General features: G+C 50.7%; 1 protein-coding gene across 1 annotated transcript in view; it reads right to left on the bottom strand.

Moving 5' to 3' along the window:
- SRRM3 (serine/arginine repetitive matrix 3) overlaps positions 1-12,708 on the bottom strand; it is a 57,799-nt gene that overhangs the window by 30,368 nt on the left and 14,723 nt on the right. Inside the window, 2 exon segments of the mRNA XM_036225565.1 lie at positions 525-626; positions 7,198-7,462. Of these exon segments, the coding sequence (XP_036081458.1) occupies positions 525-626; positions 7,198-7,430 (335 nt within the window). The 5' untranslated portion in view covers positions 7,431-7,462.

Raw genomic sequence — 12,708 nt, 5'->3', positions numbered from 1 at the left:
TGTGACAGGTGCAGAGACGTGAGCCCCGCAGAGCCCATGTTCTCTTTCCCTGACAGGACTTCAGCCATGCTAGCAATGGCATTTGGTGTGCTGGTTCTTACTTTCCAGTGTACGTGTTTACTCTGGAGCCCATTGTACAAGTGTAAGAATTGGGGCAGAGGAACTAGTCTGTGGTCACACTGTCAGCCAGTGACAATGCTGGGGTCAGAACATTTCTCAGGTTTCCTGATTTGTAGCCCAGAATTCACTAAGCTGAGGTCTGGACTGCCTCCCCCACTGCTGGGCCATAGCTAGAACCTGGGGAAGAAGGGGTAGGCCCTCCGTGATGTCCCAGTGCCCGGAAGCCCCTGCCTTATACCTGAGCCAAGCTGGAGCTTCCCATGGGCAGGGTCCCTGCCTCTCTTCTCTTCTTCACGCACACCTCCAAAACCCCAGAGGGAGCATTTGGAAAGGCCCCTCCGGCACCCAGCTGCTGCCTGAGCTTGCATCCTCCCTTCCCCTGCCCCCACACAGGCAGCACTCACATGTGGCCTCCAGGCCGGTCCTCCCTGGTGAGCATTCCTTCCTTCTCCATTAGCATCTGCCGGAAAGTCCTGACCTTCTGCCGGGTCTCCTCCTCTGAGTACCTGCAGGGGTGCAAGGAGGGTAAGGGCTGCTATCTGGGTTTTGGTTCCCTTCCTGCCTGCCACCCTAGCCCAACCCCATTCCCCAGGCATAAGCGCTCTTTCCACCTTGCAGTGTTCTGTCCACGGGCACACCACCAAGCAAGGCTCTCAGTTTTGGGGAAGCTCAAGTCCTGCCCACTTAGTACCAAACCAGCCAACCAACCAACTAAACAAACAAACAGCCAAACAAATCAATAAACTAAAGGAAGAGATGTTCACAGATGTGAGAGACTGACTGGGTGAGGCTGCGCTCTTCCTCCTGGCCTCCGCCTGACATTCAGGCTGCAGTCACTCCCTGGAGTCATTTTAGGAGAGAAATGAGAATCCAGAGCCTTCTCTGCTTTCCTGGCTGTTCTGTTGCTCATGGGCGCCATTACGCCAGCGGGAAGGTGGCTCAATATCTTAGATAGTCTGAGCGCTCATGACCAAAGTTACAGCGGAGGCTTCCTGGGTGGCGAGATCGGCCAAATGGAAAAGTCCCCGCCCTGTAACCCCACCAACATCTTGGGTCAAAAATCTTTAAAAACTGCGCCTATACCCCAGACACGCCCGACTTCCCTGGCCCCTTTCCTCGGGACCAGTGAACCTCATCTGCAGACCCCAATAAAGCCTGTTTCATACTTCGCTTTGGCTCAATCTCACCCTCATTCTCGTCTCCTCCGGCCAATTACTGGCCTCAAGAACATCTTATCCTTACAATAGCCTTGGGAGGCCCTCAGAGCATCCCCATCTCTACAAGAGCAAGGCTGCCGAGTGGCTTGCTAGAAATCCCAGTGCTATATCCATTGTTTCCCTCTGTAGTGGTTAGGGGCGGGGGATAGATGGAGTCTGGGCCTTGAATGGAAGCTCCTCAGTTCTCTATTCTCTCCTCCCTCCCTGACCTAGATCTCAGGCTAAGGACCGAAGTCCAAAATTTTCTACTACTTATCCTTGGTACCGCACCTTGGGGTTGGTCATCATCCTCTGTCACTGTACCACTGTGACAGCTCTGTCCCAGCTTTCCAGCTCCTCTGACATTTCTCTCTCTAGCCTGTGTCCATGCTGCCCAGGTTGGGAGGTCTTTGCTCACCCAGTCCCTTGCCCTGTGCCCGGCAGAGAGCAGGTGTCCAGTGGCTACTGCTGAATGAATCTTGGGGTCCCAGGCCCCACTCTCTCTCCTTTCTGGAATGTAGGTCATTGTCCTGGACAGTAAACATGGTGGCTAATAGCAACGGTGGTCCTGTCTTCTCTATGTCATCCACTCACCATTCATTCTTTGTCCACATAGCAGGCCCAGGCCCCTCCCCTTACTCACCCTGTCCATGAAAATGGTATGTTGTTCCCTCTCAGGAACCCCACCTCTTTTCTCCTTCCTTCTATTTGCAATCCTTTCCTCCTCTCCTTCAACAAGCATTTGTGGACTGACCCTGCCTTTTTAGAGAGCAACTTGGCAATTCTTTTTCAAAAGCCTTAAATAATGAACACAACCTTTGACTCATAAATTAACTTCCAGGTTTACCCTGAGGAAATAATCATGGCTAAGCACAAAGATGTGATTCATGGGGTGTTTACAGCAGCGTAAAATACCCCCTGATCAGGTTAAGTGCTGATGTTTGTGTTTCCATAGCAACCTGAACATCCTGGATCCTGGCAGGTGGTTCATGTGCTAGTCATTATCTGTTGACTCCTCTGTATTCTGCACTGGCCTGGGAGTTCCCTGAGGGCAGGCATCTTGTCTGTCTGGATTGCCATTGTGTCCCCAGCACTGGGCACATTACCTGCCACATGTGGCACTCAAGATTTTTGATAAATGAGTACTGGTGATGGAAAAGCATTGATGAGTTTGAAGGTTGGATTTTCATTTTGGGAAGATGGCTTTGGTGGCTGTGTGGCTGAAAGAGAGGGACCTGGAGGCAGGGAGGCTGGCATTGGGCTACTGCAAGGGTTCATGCAGAAGATGGTGAAGTCAGAGCTAGACAGTGGGCCTGAAGATGGAGGAGGGGGAAAGGGTACAAAGAACTGTCTAGATGGGAGAATGGCTGGGGCTTGGGGACTGATTAAACATGTTGCGGGGGGATAGATGAGGAGCGCAATCAGGTGTTCCCTAACCCCCAGCTAGGGTCTGACCCTCTGCAAGTTCAGAAACCCCTGTGGCCCACCATAGGGAGGATTGCATCCTACCTGGCAGGGGAAGAGGCCTATCTTTTCCAACTCCCCACCCCCATCACAGGGAGGTGGGGAGTTGTGTATAGGGGGTTGGTGCTTAGGCCAAACTGTGCCTACACCTCTAATTCAATTTCACCAAGCTCTAGGCCCTGGCTCATGGTGTCCACCTTAGTTCCTGTTTAGCATTCGGTTGGAGGGTCTTTGGCCTTGTGCATTGAGCAGTGCAGAGCTCTCAGACGTCTAAGCTGGCCTGGTGCCCAGGAAGAAGGGGTGGTGGCTTCTCTCTGAGCAGTGTGGGCACAGAGGAACTGTTCCCATCTCACTTTCTCCTCAGGAGACCAGCTTGTCATTGTCACCAGTACCGAGACAAATAGCATAGGCCCTTTATCATGGCCCAGCTCCTAACTCATAGATCCCTGGGAAGGAGACACAGGCTGGCTGGACCATTGGTATGTGGCCCTGGATCTGGTGGGGCTGAGGAGAAGGTGGGCCAAGAATGAGGCTGGGCCAGATCACCAGTTAGGTGGGAAAGGCTTCAGGCCAGGAGCCTATATGGTGCATGTGAGGCTAGGAGGTGGGTTTCATTAAGACCTGGAGCAGGACATGTGTAGGAACTTAGGGCTCATACCAGAGCCAGCAGATCTAAGGCAAGTTGACTAACTCTAGCACCTGCTGTTGGGGTGTTGGGGTTCTGAATTGAACCAACTTGAAAGTTTGGGGAGAACCCCTCTATGCCCCAGAGTTTCTGGCTGGGAGGAGCTGGGGACCCAGGGATGATAAAAGTTATTGGACAAAGAGGTCCTCTGATATCTCTTGAAGTCAATCTTTTCAGATGAGGCCACATGGGACAGTGATTAAGGGGTGAGACAGGAGAGAAAGGCAGTCCTGCTTTTGAGTCCTGGCACCCGCTACCCCTGCACCCCACTTTCTAGCTTTATGACCTTGGGAAAGTTCTCTTAGCATTAGTCCCTACATCCGTGAAGTAGGATAATAACCTGCCTTTCAAGGTTGTCATCAAGATGAAGAGAGATGATGCATATAAATCTCTCTGCGAAGTGCCTGGCACATAATAGGTGCTCAATAAATTGTAGTGACCGAGGTGTTTTTTTTATTTTCTCATCCCAGAGTAGTGGAAACAGAAATCTAGCTATCCCAGGCTCACTGCTTTTTTCTACTCTAGAACACTGCCAGGTCAGGAATCACCTGGGCCTCGTCTCTCTGCTCTCCCAGGAGGCAAAGGCTGAGTTGGAAGGGAGGCTGGTACCCAAATCATCCACTCTCTGTGGAAGTAGCAGCACCTGGAAACATACGACCATGTAGGAGGCCTGGCTGGCATTGGCCAAAGCCTCAGAATAAAAGTCAAGGACAGGTAAGCGAGGATAGAGAGGACAGTGATGTCTATCTCAGTGCCACAGCCATTCTGGCTCTTCTGTCCCCACTCCACTCTATGGGAATGACGTGCTAAATGTGTTATTGTTTTTGGGACTTCTAGGTCACCCTCTGGGGCTGACGTGGGGTGAGAGGACAATGCATTTTAAAAGAGGTCCCCAGAGTGGGAAATGTTTCATTCCACCTGTCCTTGCCCAGTTCCAGGCCTCCTAGGTAATTCCTTCCTTGGTCGTTAATTTGATTTTCACTGCAGCTCTGAGGGAATGGACGGTCTCACTATTCCCATTTTATAGGTAAGAAAACAGAACAGGGAGAGGGGAGGGCTCAAGGCTTCAAGCTCACTTATGGGCAGAGCCTGTTCTGTCTACCTTGTTACCACCACCATGTCCTCACAGAAAGGAGCCTGGGTAGGGTAGGTGGGGTGACGTTTGTCGCTGGGGTGGGAGCATCACATTGTTCAGGCTAGGGGCTCTGTCCCCACCCCCATGGTGATGGCAGTCTACACTCAGAGACTGCTCTGGAGGGCGACTCCAATGCAGCATCAATCACCAGTGAATTAGCCATCCATCCATCAATATTAAGGAAAGGATTGCTTTTTAATGGGTCCAAAGAATGTGTGTTCCTGTGACTAGTGGGAATATTTGTCAAATGCTTGAGAACCTGGTAAATAAATGCGAATGAATCAGTGTTTCTAGAAATGGATATTAATGACTGAATTTGATAACAGGACAAAGGTCTCTAGTGTTTTGGAGCACTTTCTTGGGACTGGCTGGGTGAAGGAGCCCTATATGTGGAATAGTCCACAGGACCCTTAGAACAACTCTGGAAGACAGGGGTTCCTATTTTCCAGGTGAGTAATTGTGGCTTGTCCAAAGTCACGGGCCTGGGCTGGAAGCCCAGATTATTGAGTTTCAGAGTGGCTGTGCCACCAGGGCGCCACTATAAGATGGGAGGGGACAGGATGCTGATTAGAGAGCTAGATTTGTGGGAGACTCCAATCTAAGGATCACTCGCTATGAGGGATTGGGTTGGGGGAAGAAGCCCTCACTGAACATCTGGAGACCTAGTGGGTGATTCCCAGAGAGGCACAGGTTCTTGATGCCAGAGGACTGACACTAAGGACATGGCACAATGCCATCCCCATCTACCTGAGGCTACCTGCACCTGGCGATGACCCTCCCATGTGCAGTGAGTGGCTGGGGCTCATGAAAGAGCAGTGGATTCAGCCAGGGGGAGGAGGCTTGGAGACTGAGAAGAGCTTGGTGAGGGAGGGGCCTTGGGGTTCTCTGAAAGGATAGGGCTCTAGAGGGGGAGGGCTTTCAGAATGAAAGGTTCAGTGAAGACCAGGGTGCTTAGTGAAGGGAAAGGGGTGCAGGAAGGGGGTAGTTTCTAAAAATAAAGACCCGAAGGCTGGCCCTCCCTCCTCTGTCCCAGTCATCCCTCCTGTTCCCTAACCACCTCCACCGGCCCACATTCCCTTCACTCGTGGAGTTGCCCAACTCAGCAGGATCTGCAGGTTTAATTAAGGTCCTGGGGCTCTCTGTGCAGAAGGATACTCCATCCTAGCTCCTGCTCAACTCTTCCCTGGGTATCTCATTTCCTCTGCCCACATCCACTGCTCACCAAACCTGTTTTCAGTACCAGCTGGAAGCCTCTGTTTGGTCTGTTTTCAGTAGCCTTCCAACTATCCATCTTTCTCTGCAGAGACTCTCCCCTTCCCAACCTGGTCCCCAGCTGGAGGTTAAGTCCCTATGCCCCTTTCTTTCCCTTATAAACACCACAAGTGGCCCTGGACTCAGGGCCTGCCACTGGTGACTATCTCTGTCTGAGCCTCAGTGACTTTTTGGGGTCCACAGGAACAATGAGCCACATCTTGGCTGCCTCTTGGGGAGGCCAAGAGCCTGGATGGACAGACAAAAGTGTGGCTTGGAAGCACTGCTTTACATAGGCTGTCTGCCCCCATCGGGCTCCATGCCCAATCCCATGCATTGCATTTCTGATTTCTCAGCTCACTGACAGTGCATGTATGATGCGCAGGCCCTGCTCCCAACTTTGACTCACTCCACAACCAGCCCACTTGTTTCAGAGTATCCAGAGCAGATCCAAAAAAGAGCCTTGGGGCCACCAGCTTCGTTGGAGCTGCATAAACCAGTAGGCTTTGTTCTCTGTTTCTTTGCCTCTAGCTCCATGTGTGAGGGCTGTTCCATCTCCCTGGGACTTTCGAGAGAGGTCTCTCACAACCCCTCCTTCTCAGCTGGACAAACACCTACTCCTCCTTCAAGGTCCATTCAAATATCTTCTCTCAGAATCTCTCTTCTAAGCTCCTGAAGCACTCGGCCCTCTCCTGTCCTGTCGGATAACCGTGATTCTAATCTGTTTTGTGGTATAGTTGGTTGTTAACATGCTTGATTCCTTTCTGAGATGGGGAGGGAATTTGAGGAAGTGATTCCAATCCAGCTCTGGGTTCCAGCATTGCCCAGCACCGTGCCTGGCACACATGTGTGCCCCTGTGACTAGCTCTGAACTGGAGAAGGTAAAATCTAAATTCCTTTGCAGAAACCACAAGCAGCTCTCACACACAGCAAGGTCTCATTGTGCTTTCTTGACTGGCTGCCCCACCTGCTTGGCAGAATCCAGGCAGCTTGATCCACCCACTTTATAGAAGGGGAAACCAAGGCCTTGAGTTGTGATTGATGTTTACATGCCTCTCTCCCGACCAGACTGGATGTTTCTGGAAGGCAAGAATTGTCTCCTTGACTTCTGTGAATCTGAGCCCAATTCAGAGTTTGACATAGAGCATGTGCTCAAGATAGCTTATCGATTTAATAAACTAATAAATGAACAAAAGTTCGGCTGTTCTTAAAATAATTCCACTCCAATGGTTCAGACTCTGGCCTCTACCCTGACTCAGGTCTACGGTCGCCAGGCGCGCTCGCCTGCGCCGGGGTCCCACCTCCGCCCGGTCCTCGCCCTTTGGCCCCGCCTCCTCCACGCTTACCCCTGCTCCTCCATCATTTCCTGCAGCTCCATGCACTTGAGCTCCACGCGCCGCTTGCGTTCGTGGTCCAGGATCTCGCGGTGCGCGCGCTTCACCAGTCCAGGCTCGGCGGCGCGCAGCTCCTCCTCGGCCCGCGGCCAGTTGCCTGAGGAGGCACCGGGCTGCGGGAAGCCGTTCGCAGCGTCGGGAGTGGACGGCATGCTGGTCGCCCCGTTGTTAACGGTGGAGGACATAGCGGCTGGCTCTGGAGCCGCTGGCCTGGGCCCTAAGGGACGGACACAAACACGAGGCAGGATGGTCACTTCTTGGCTACCTGCTAAGCTCTTCTGCGCGCGGGTTAATCCTGGAGATTTAAAGGCGCACTCATGGCTCTAATCCGCTTCCCCTCAGGCTGAGGAGAGGAGGTGGACCGCAAGTTTGCATCTTTGGGTCACACCTCAGAGCATGAGGGGAATTGGACACTGGGCTTTCCCTATCTGTAAGATAGGTGGATGCAGGCCGGTCCAGATGGCCTCTGAGGGCTCTTGGCTTGGAATGGAGTCATCTCCAGGGACCTAGTAACCACCCAGGTTACTTCTCTGTCTTGAACCAATGCTTGGGTCTGACTACAAGACCCTACCACACAGCTGCTTGCAACTCCTCAGGCAACAATATCGGTCTCTAGAAATATTCATTTGCTAGTTTTATTCTTGTTTTCCCTTCAGGATCAATTTAAATGCCCCTCTTCAAAACATTCATTGTCCTGTCTCTGACCTGTGGGATCGCAGACCATATATGCTCCCCACTCCCAGTCCGCTCCTGGAGCAGTTCTCCAGAGATAGAAGGTGGAACCTTCTCCAGGCTCAGGTTCATTCCCACCACAGATGCAGTTTTCAGTTTCCACTTTGACCGGGCTAACTTCTCCAAAGCCAACAGTCCAGGTGGGGGCCTGATCCAGATTGAAGCCCACAGAACTGTCTCCTTTCTTCTGGAAACATTGCTACTGAGGATGTGACCAAAAGTGGTGCTGACATTAGCTTTCACATTGTTCTTGTACAGACTGAGGGTGACATGGGAATTAGCATGGCTTCACACTAGGCCCAAAGTAGAATATACACATGCATGTGTGTGGAAACACACACATGTGTGTGCACACGCACACACTGAGGACCTATCTTAACAGAGGGAGGCACCTCCTGAGCTATTTCCATTTCTTTCCTCTAAGGCTCTGCTAGTTGCTAAGCAACAGGGAGGCCTCCTTCCCAGGGAGTGGGATGGGAAGGAGGGAAGGAGTGGAGGGGGGTGGAAAGAGAGAAGAAGGGATTGGGCATGTCCGGACACCTTGGATGGACCTTCCCTACCACACAATTCCCAACACGTACTTGCCTTACTGGCCTCAGAGAGATGGGGGTAGGGGCTGTTCAAAGCCCCAGAGATTGGAAGGCAGAGAACAGAGAGGGCAACTGTGAGAGGCACAAGAGGTTATAAAGGGAATGAGAACATAAGCTCCTTTATATTGCCACCTTCTTAAGTCCCAAGTCCCTGGGTTCTAGGCCAGGCTCCTCTACTCCTTGCTATGTGATCCTGAGAATGTCACTACCCTGCTCTTACCTCTAATTCCCACGTGTGCCTGGGAACATCATCCAGACTATTCAGGAGAGAAGGGCTCTTGGGCATTTACAGACCAAAGCTGTTCTTTTGACCTCTCTCCACCACTAAACCCTGCTGGCTTTCTGCCTGACCCTATCCCAGGTCTGCACCCTAGATCCGCCAGGGCTTCTCCTACGGTACCCCATAAGCATCACCCACTAACCCAGCCCCCACAAAGAGCTCTAGGAACCCTGTTCCCCACCTGTCTTACCCACTTACCCACTAGTGCTGACTTGTGGTCCCCTGAGCCAGGGACATGTATAGAGCTTAGAGATCTCCACTGCCCTGGCCTGCTGCAGCTCACTTATTATTAAGTTTGGTCCCTCATCCCTTCTTCTGAACATTGCTCACATTTATCCACTTCCTCTCACCTTGCCACCTCAGTTCAAACTTCTCACTCTGGTCTACTCTGCCCTCAGTGTACTGCCTGGTCCCCCGCCGCCCGCCCCGCCTTCTCTATCCATTCTGCATCAGCAACCTGGAAGATTGGTCCAGGAGCAAATCAGACAGTGTCATGCCTTGATTAACAGCCTCTAGTGACTTCCCGTGGTGACATGGCCTGCCTTTTGGTCTAGCTGTAACTCACCCCTGTCCCAACAGATTTTCCATCTTTCTTGCCTCCGGATCTTTCCACTTGCCCCTCCCTTCCCCGGGGTCACTCTTCTCCTGACTCCTATGTGTCCTCAAAGTCACTGCTTGTAGGCATCTTTATGGATGCTTTCCACTTTGTGGAAAGCTTCACTTAGCCCTCTGGCTGGTGCTGCCGTCCGAGAGCTCTTGCCACTCGCTGTTACTGTGGGCTCACAGGCCTTACTCCCCCTGGGCTGAGGGCAATTTAGCAGCTATTAGTGCCAGGAAAGTGCCAGAGCAGGTGGAGCCCAGTGCACATGGGTGGGACAAATGGAAGACAATTACAGTGGCAGGTGGGATGGAGGAATACCTGGCACGGTCCTCAATACAGCCCTCGAGACCACTGCGTGCTTCGCCTTACGCTATCTTGCAGCTTCACTCCTTGCTACACCTCATCCTGCAACCAATGTCCAGGCCCTCAGCCTTGTTCATCTGTCCCCAAATGAGCACTCTCAGTCCTTCTTGTCTTTGTCCATGTGGTTCTCCTGTGCTGGAATACCTGTTCCCCTTTTCTGCATCTGGGGAACTTCTACTCATCCTTCAGGGCTCAGACCAAATGTCACCTCCTTTGGGAAGCCTTTCCCACTTCTGAGGGAGGATGAGTCATTCCTTCCTTGACTCTCATAGCGTTTGTCCTCACCTCTTTAGATACAGAGGTTCAACTTGTTGTTTGCATCTAACCCCAGTTCTAGACTGTGAGTCCTTTGAAAGGAGGGGCCATCCCTTTGTTCTGTCTCCTCAGAGCCTCCCCAGCACCTGGCAATGCAGGAGGAGCACTGAGGTGTGGGATGAAAGTGCTCAGGCCCAGTGAGAGCCGTGGAAAAGCTGGGTTCTAAGCCATGCTGCTCTGGTGCCTTTTCCTCTGACATGGGTGAGGCTCCCCAGCCTAGAATTTGGCCCAAGCTCTTTGAGGGCAGGGAAAGAGATGCTGATGGGGACGGTTATGAATGCACTCAGACCTCCAGATCCAGGGAAATTCTATCTGCAGCCACTAGGAGAATGCCTGGGTGAGATTGCTAGGCTGAGGGAAATCTTTCAGGAATGACTAAGAAGGAAAGGAGAGGGGTGTGAAGGCACAGGGGCCAAGTGTGGTCTGCGTTTTCACTGGTACATATGGTGGATTCTACCAACTTCACCTGGTGAATCGGAGGGCACCAGGTGGGAATCCGAGGAGGTGATTAAAAGGATGATCCTTGAGAATCCCTTGAGTAGAGGCCAGGGGTCATTTCACACTAAGCCCAGTTTTTTCCAAATTGGGGTTCCTGGCCTAGCAGACCAGGGAGTTACTGAAGGCATAGGGTCTCTCTGTGAGGCATCTGACATTATCTTTTAAGGAATTCTCATGAGATTTCATAAGGAGAAGGAAACATCATGCTGGTAGATAGACTGACCTATGCTCAAGGGAGTTAATCAGTAGGTCAATGCCACATTAGAGGAGGTATTTAGTAGTAGACCACAGAGCTCTGTCCTCACCATTGATCCAATATGTTCACTATTGACTGGATGGAACTTTGACAACCTGATGATCAAGTTCACTGAGGCTACGCCCTCAGAAGGCTCATCAATGCAGAGTCAAAATCTGAAAAGAATCAACAGCTTGGAAAGCTGGAAGGAATCTAAGGTGACACAGGATAGTGAGAAATGCCACATTCTGAAGCTGGGTCCAAAACTAACTTTCAAATTGAAATGGGATAGATACAGTTTAGAAGTGACATATTTAGGAAGAATTTAGGGGATTTCAATGGTCACAGACTCAATCTGAGTCAATATCATAATGTGGCTTGGCTGCCAAAAGTACATGTTATCTTATGCTATATCAACAAAAATGTGATGTCTAGAATGAGGAGATGATAAGAATATATAGGCTATCAGAATCCCTATCTTCAAATACTTGAAGGATTGTAGAGAATGTAGGCCAAACATGGCTGAACCTGCTGGGAAGCTTGTAAGAAGTAGGTAGGTTTGCCAGATTAGGCAAATAAAAATACAGGATATGTGGTTAAATTAAATTTGAATTTCATGAATTTCATATTTGGAACATACTTATACCAAAAATTATTCACTATCTGAAATTCAAATTTAACTTGATGTCTTGTATTTTACACGTCAATACTATCTGACCCACCCCAGACCTACTGAATCAAAATCTCTGGAGGTAAAATTGTTCATGTCCCCAGGTGATTCTGATACAGACTATCTTGTACCAGCAATCAGGAGCCCTGTCAGAGCATTGGTTTTCAAATTTTATCAGGCCTCAGAGTCACCTGGAAGGCTTGTTAAAACACAAATGGCTAGGCCCCACCTTCATAGTTTCTGACTCAGTAGATGTGGGGTACTGTCTGAGAATTTGCATTTCTAACAAATTCCTGAGCACTGTCTTTGGACCACACTGAGAAGAGAAAAGTCCTAGCCAATTTGTCCCACTGTCAGTCTGTCTGTTTCAGAGCCTCATCCACTGCTGGCCTTTGTTCCAGAAGACAAAGCCGGGAACTCATGTAGAGTTAACTTCACCTTAAGTCCAAGACAGGAATTTTTTCCCTCTTAACAATCAAAGCTTAAATAAAACTAAGCTGTTCAGTTCATCCCGGGATGAGTAAGTTCCCCATTACAGAAACTCTTCAAGCAGGAGATAGATACTATATTCACTCAATAAACACTCATCCAGCATCAATGCTGGGCCCTGCCCTATGAAAGGCTGGGGATCAGGAAATGAACAAGATTCCATTCTTGTTCATTTGAGAGCTCACAGGCTGGTCTGAGAAACCAATCAGTATCGAGTGTAGAGTGATAAAACAGAATTTGAGGAGTGTCTGCAGTTCTGCCTGGTTAGTCGGGACAGGCTTCCCAGAGGGGGTGGGAGGGGCTGGAGGCAGGGACACAAAGCAGGTGAGGCGTGAGCAGGATTCAAGAAATAGACAGACTTGGCAGGATGCAACTGGATGTGGGATGGAGAGAGGCGTCTTGGATGACACTGACTTGGGTGACCAGGTGGATGACGCAGCCACTTATTGTAAAGGGGAACATGGAGGTCAGATTGAGAGTTTATTGAGGGTGAGGGACTTGTGAGGGTCAAGCAGGCAGATATGGAGTCTAGAGCCATAGCCCTAACTCTGACACTAACTTGCTAAGGTCCTTGGGGACATTGATGCTGAGTCTCTTTTGAGGCAGAGCAGTAAATGATTGGCTGTGATTGGCTGTGAGACCCTGAGCAAGTCTTTCCCCCTCCTGGACCCTTGTTTCCCTGTTGGACAA

The sequence above is a fragment of the Rousettus aegyptiacus genome, unplaced genomic scaffold (assembly GCF_014176215.1).
Source record: "Rousettus aegyptiacus isolate mRouAeg1 unplaced genomic scaffold, mRouAeg1.p scaffold_m13_p_8, whole genome shotgun sequence".
NCBI classification, from domain to species: Eukaryota; Metazoa; Chordata; class Mammalia; order Chiroptera; family Pteropodidae; genus Rousettus; species Rousettus aegyptiacus.
This window is presented reverse-complemented; position numbering and strand designations above follow the sequence as displayed.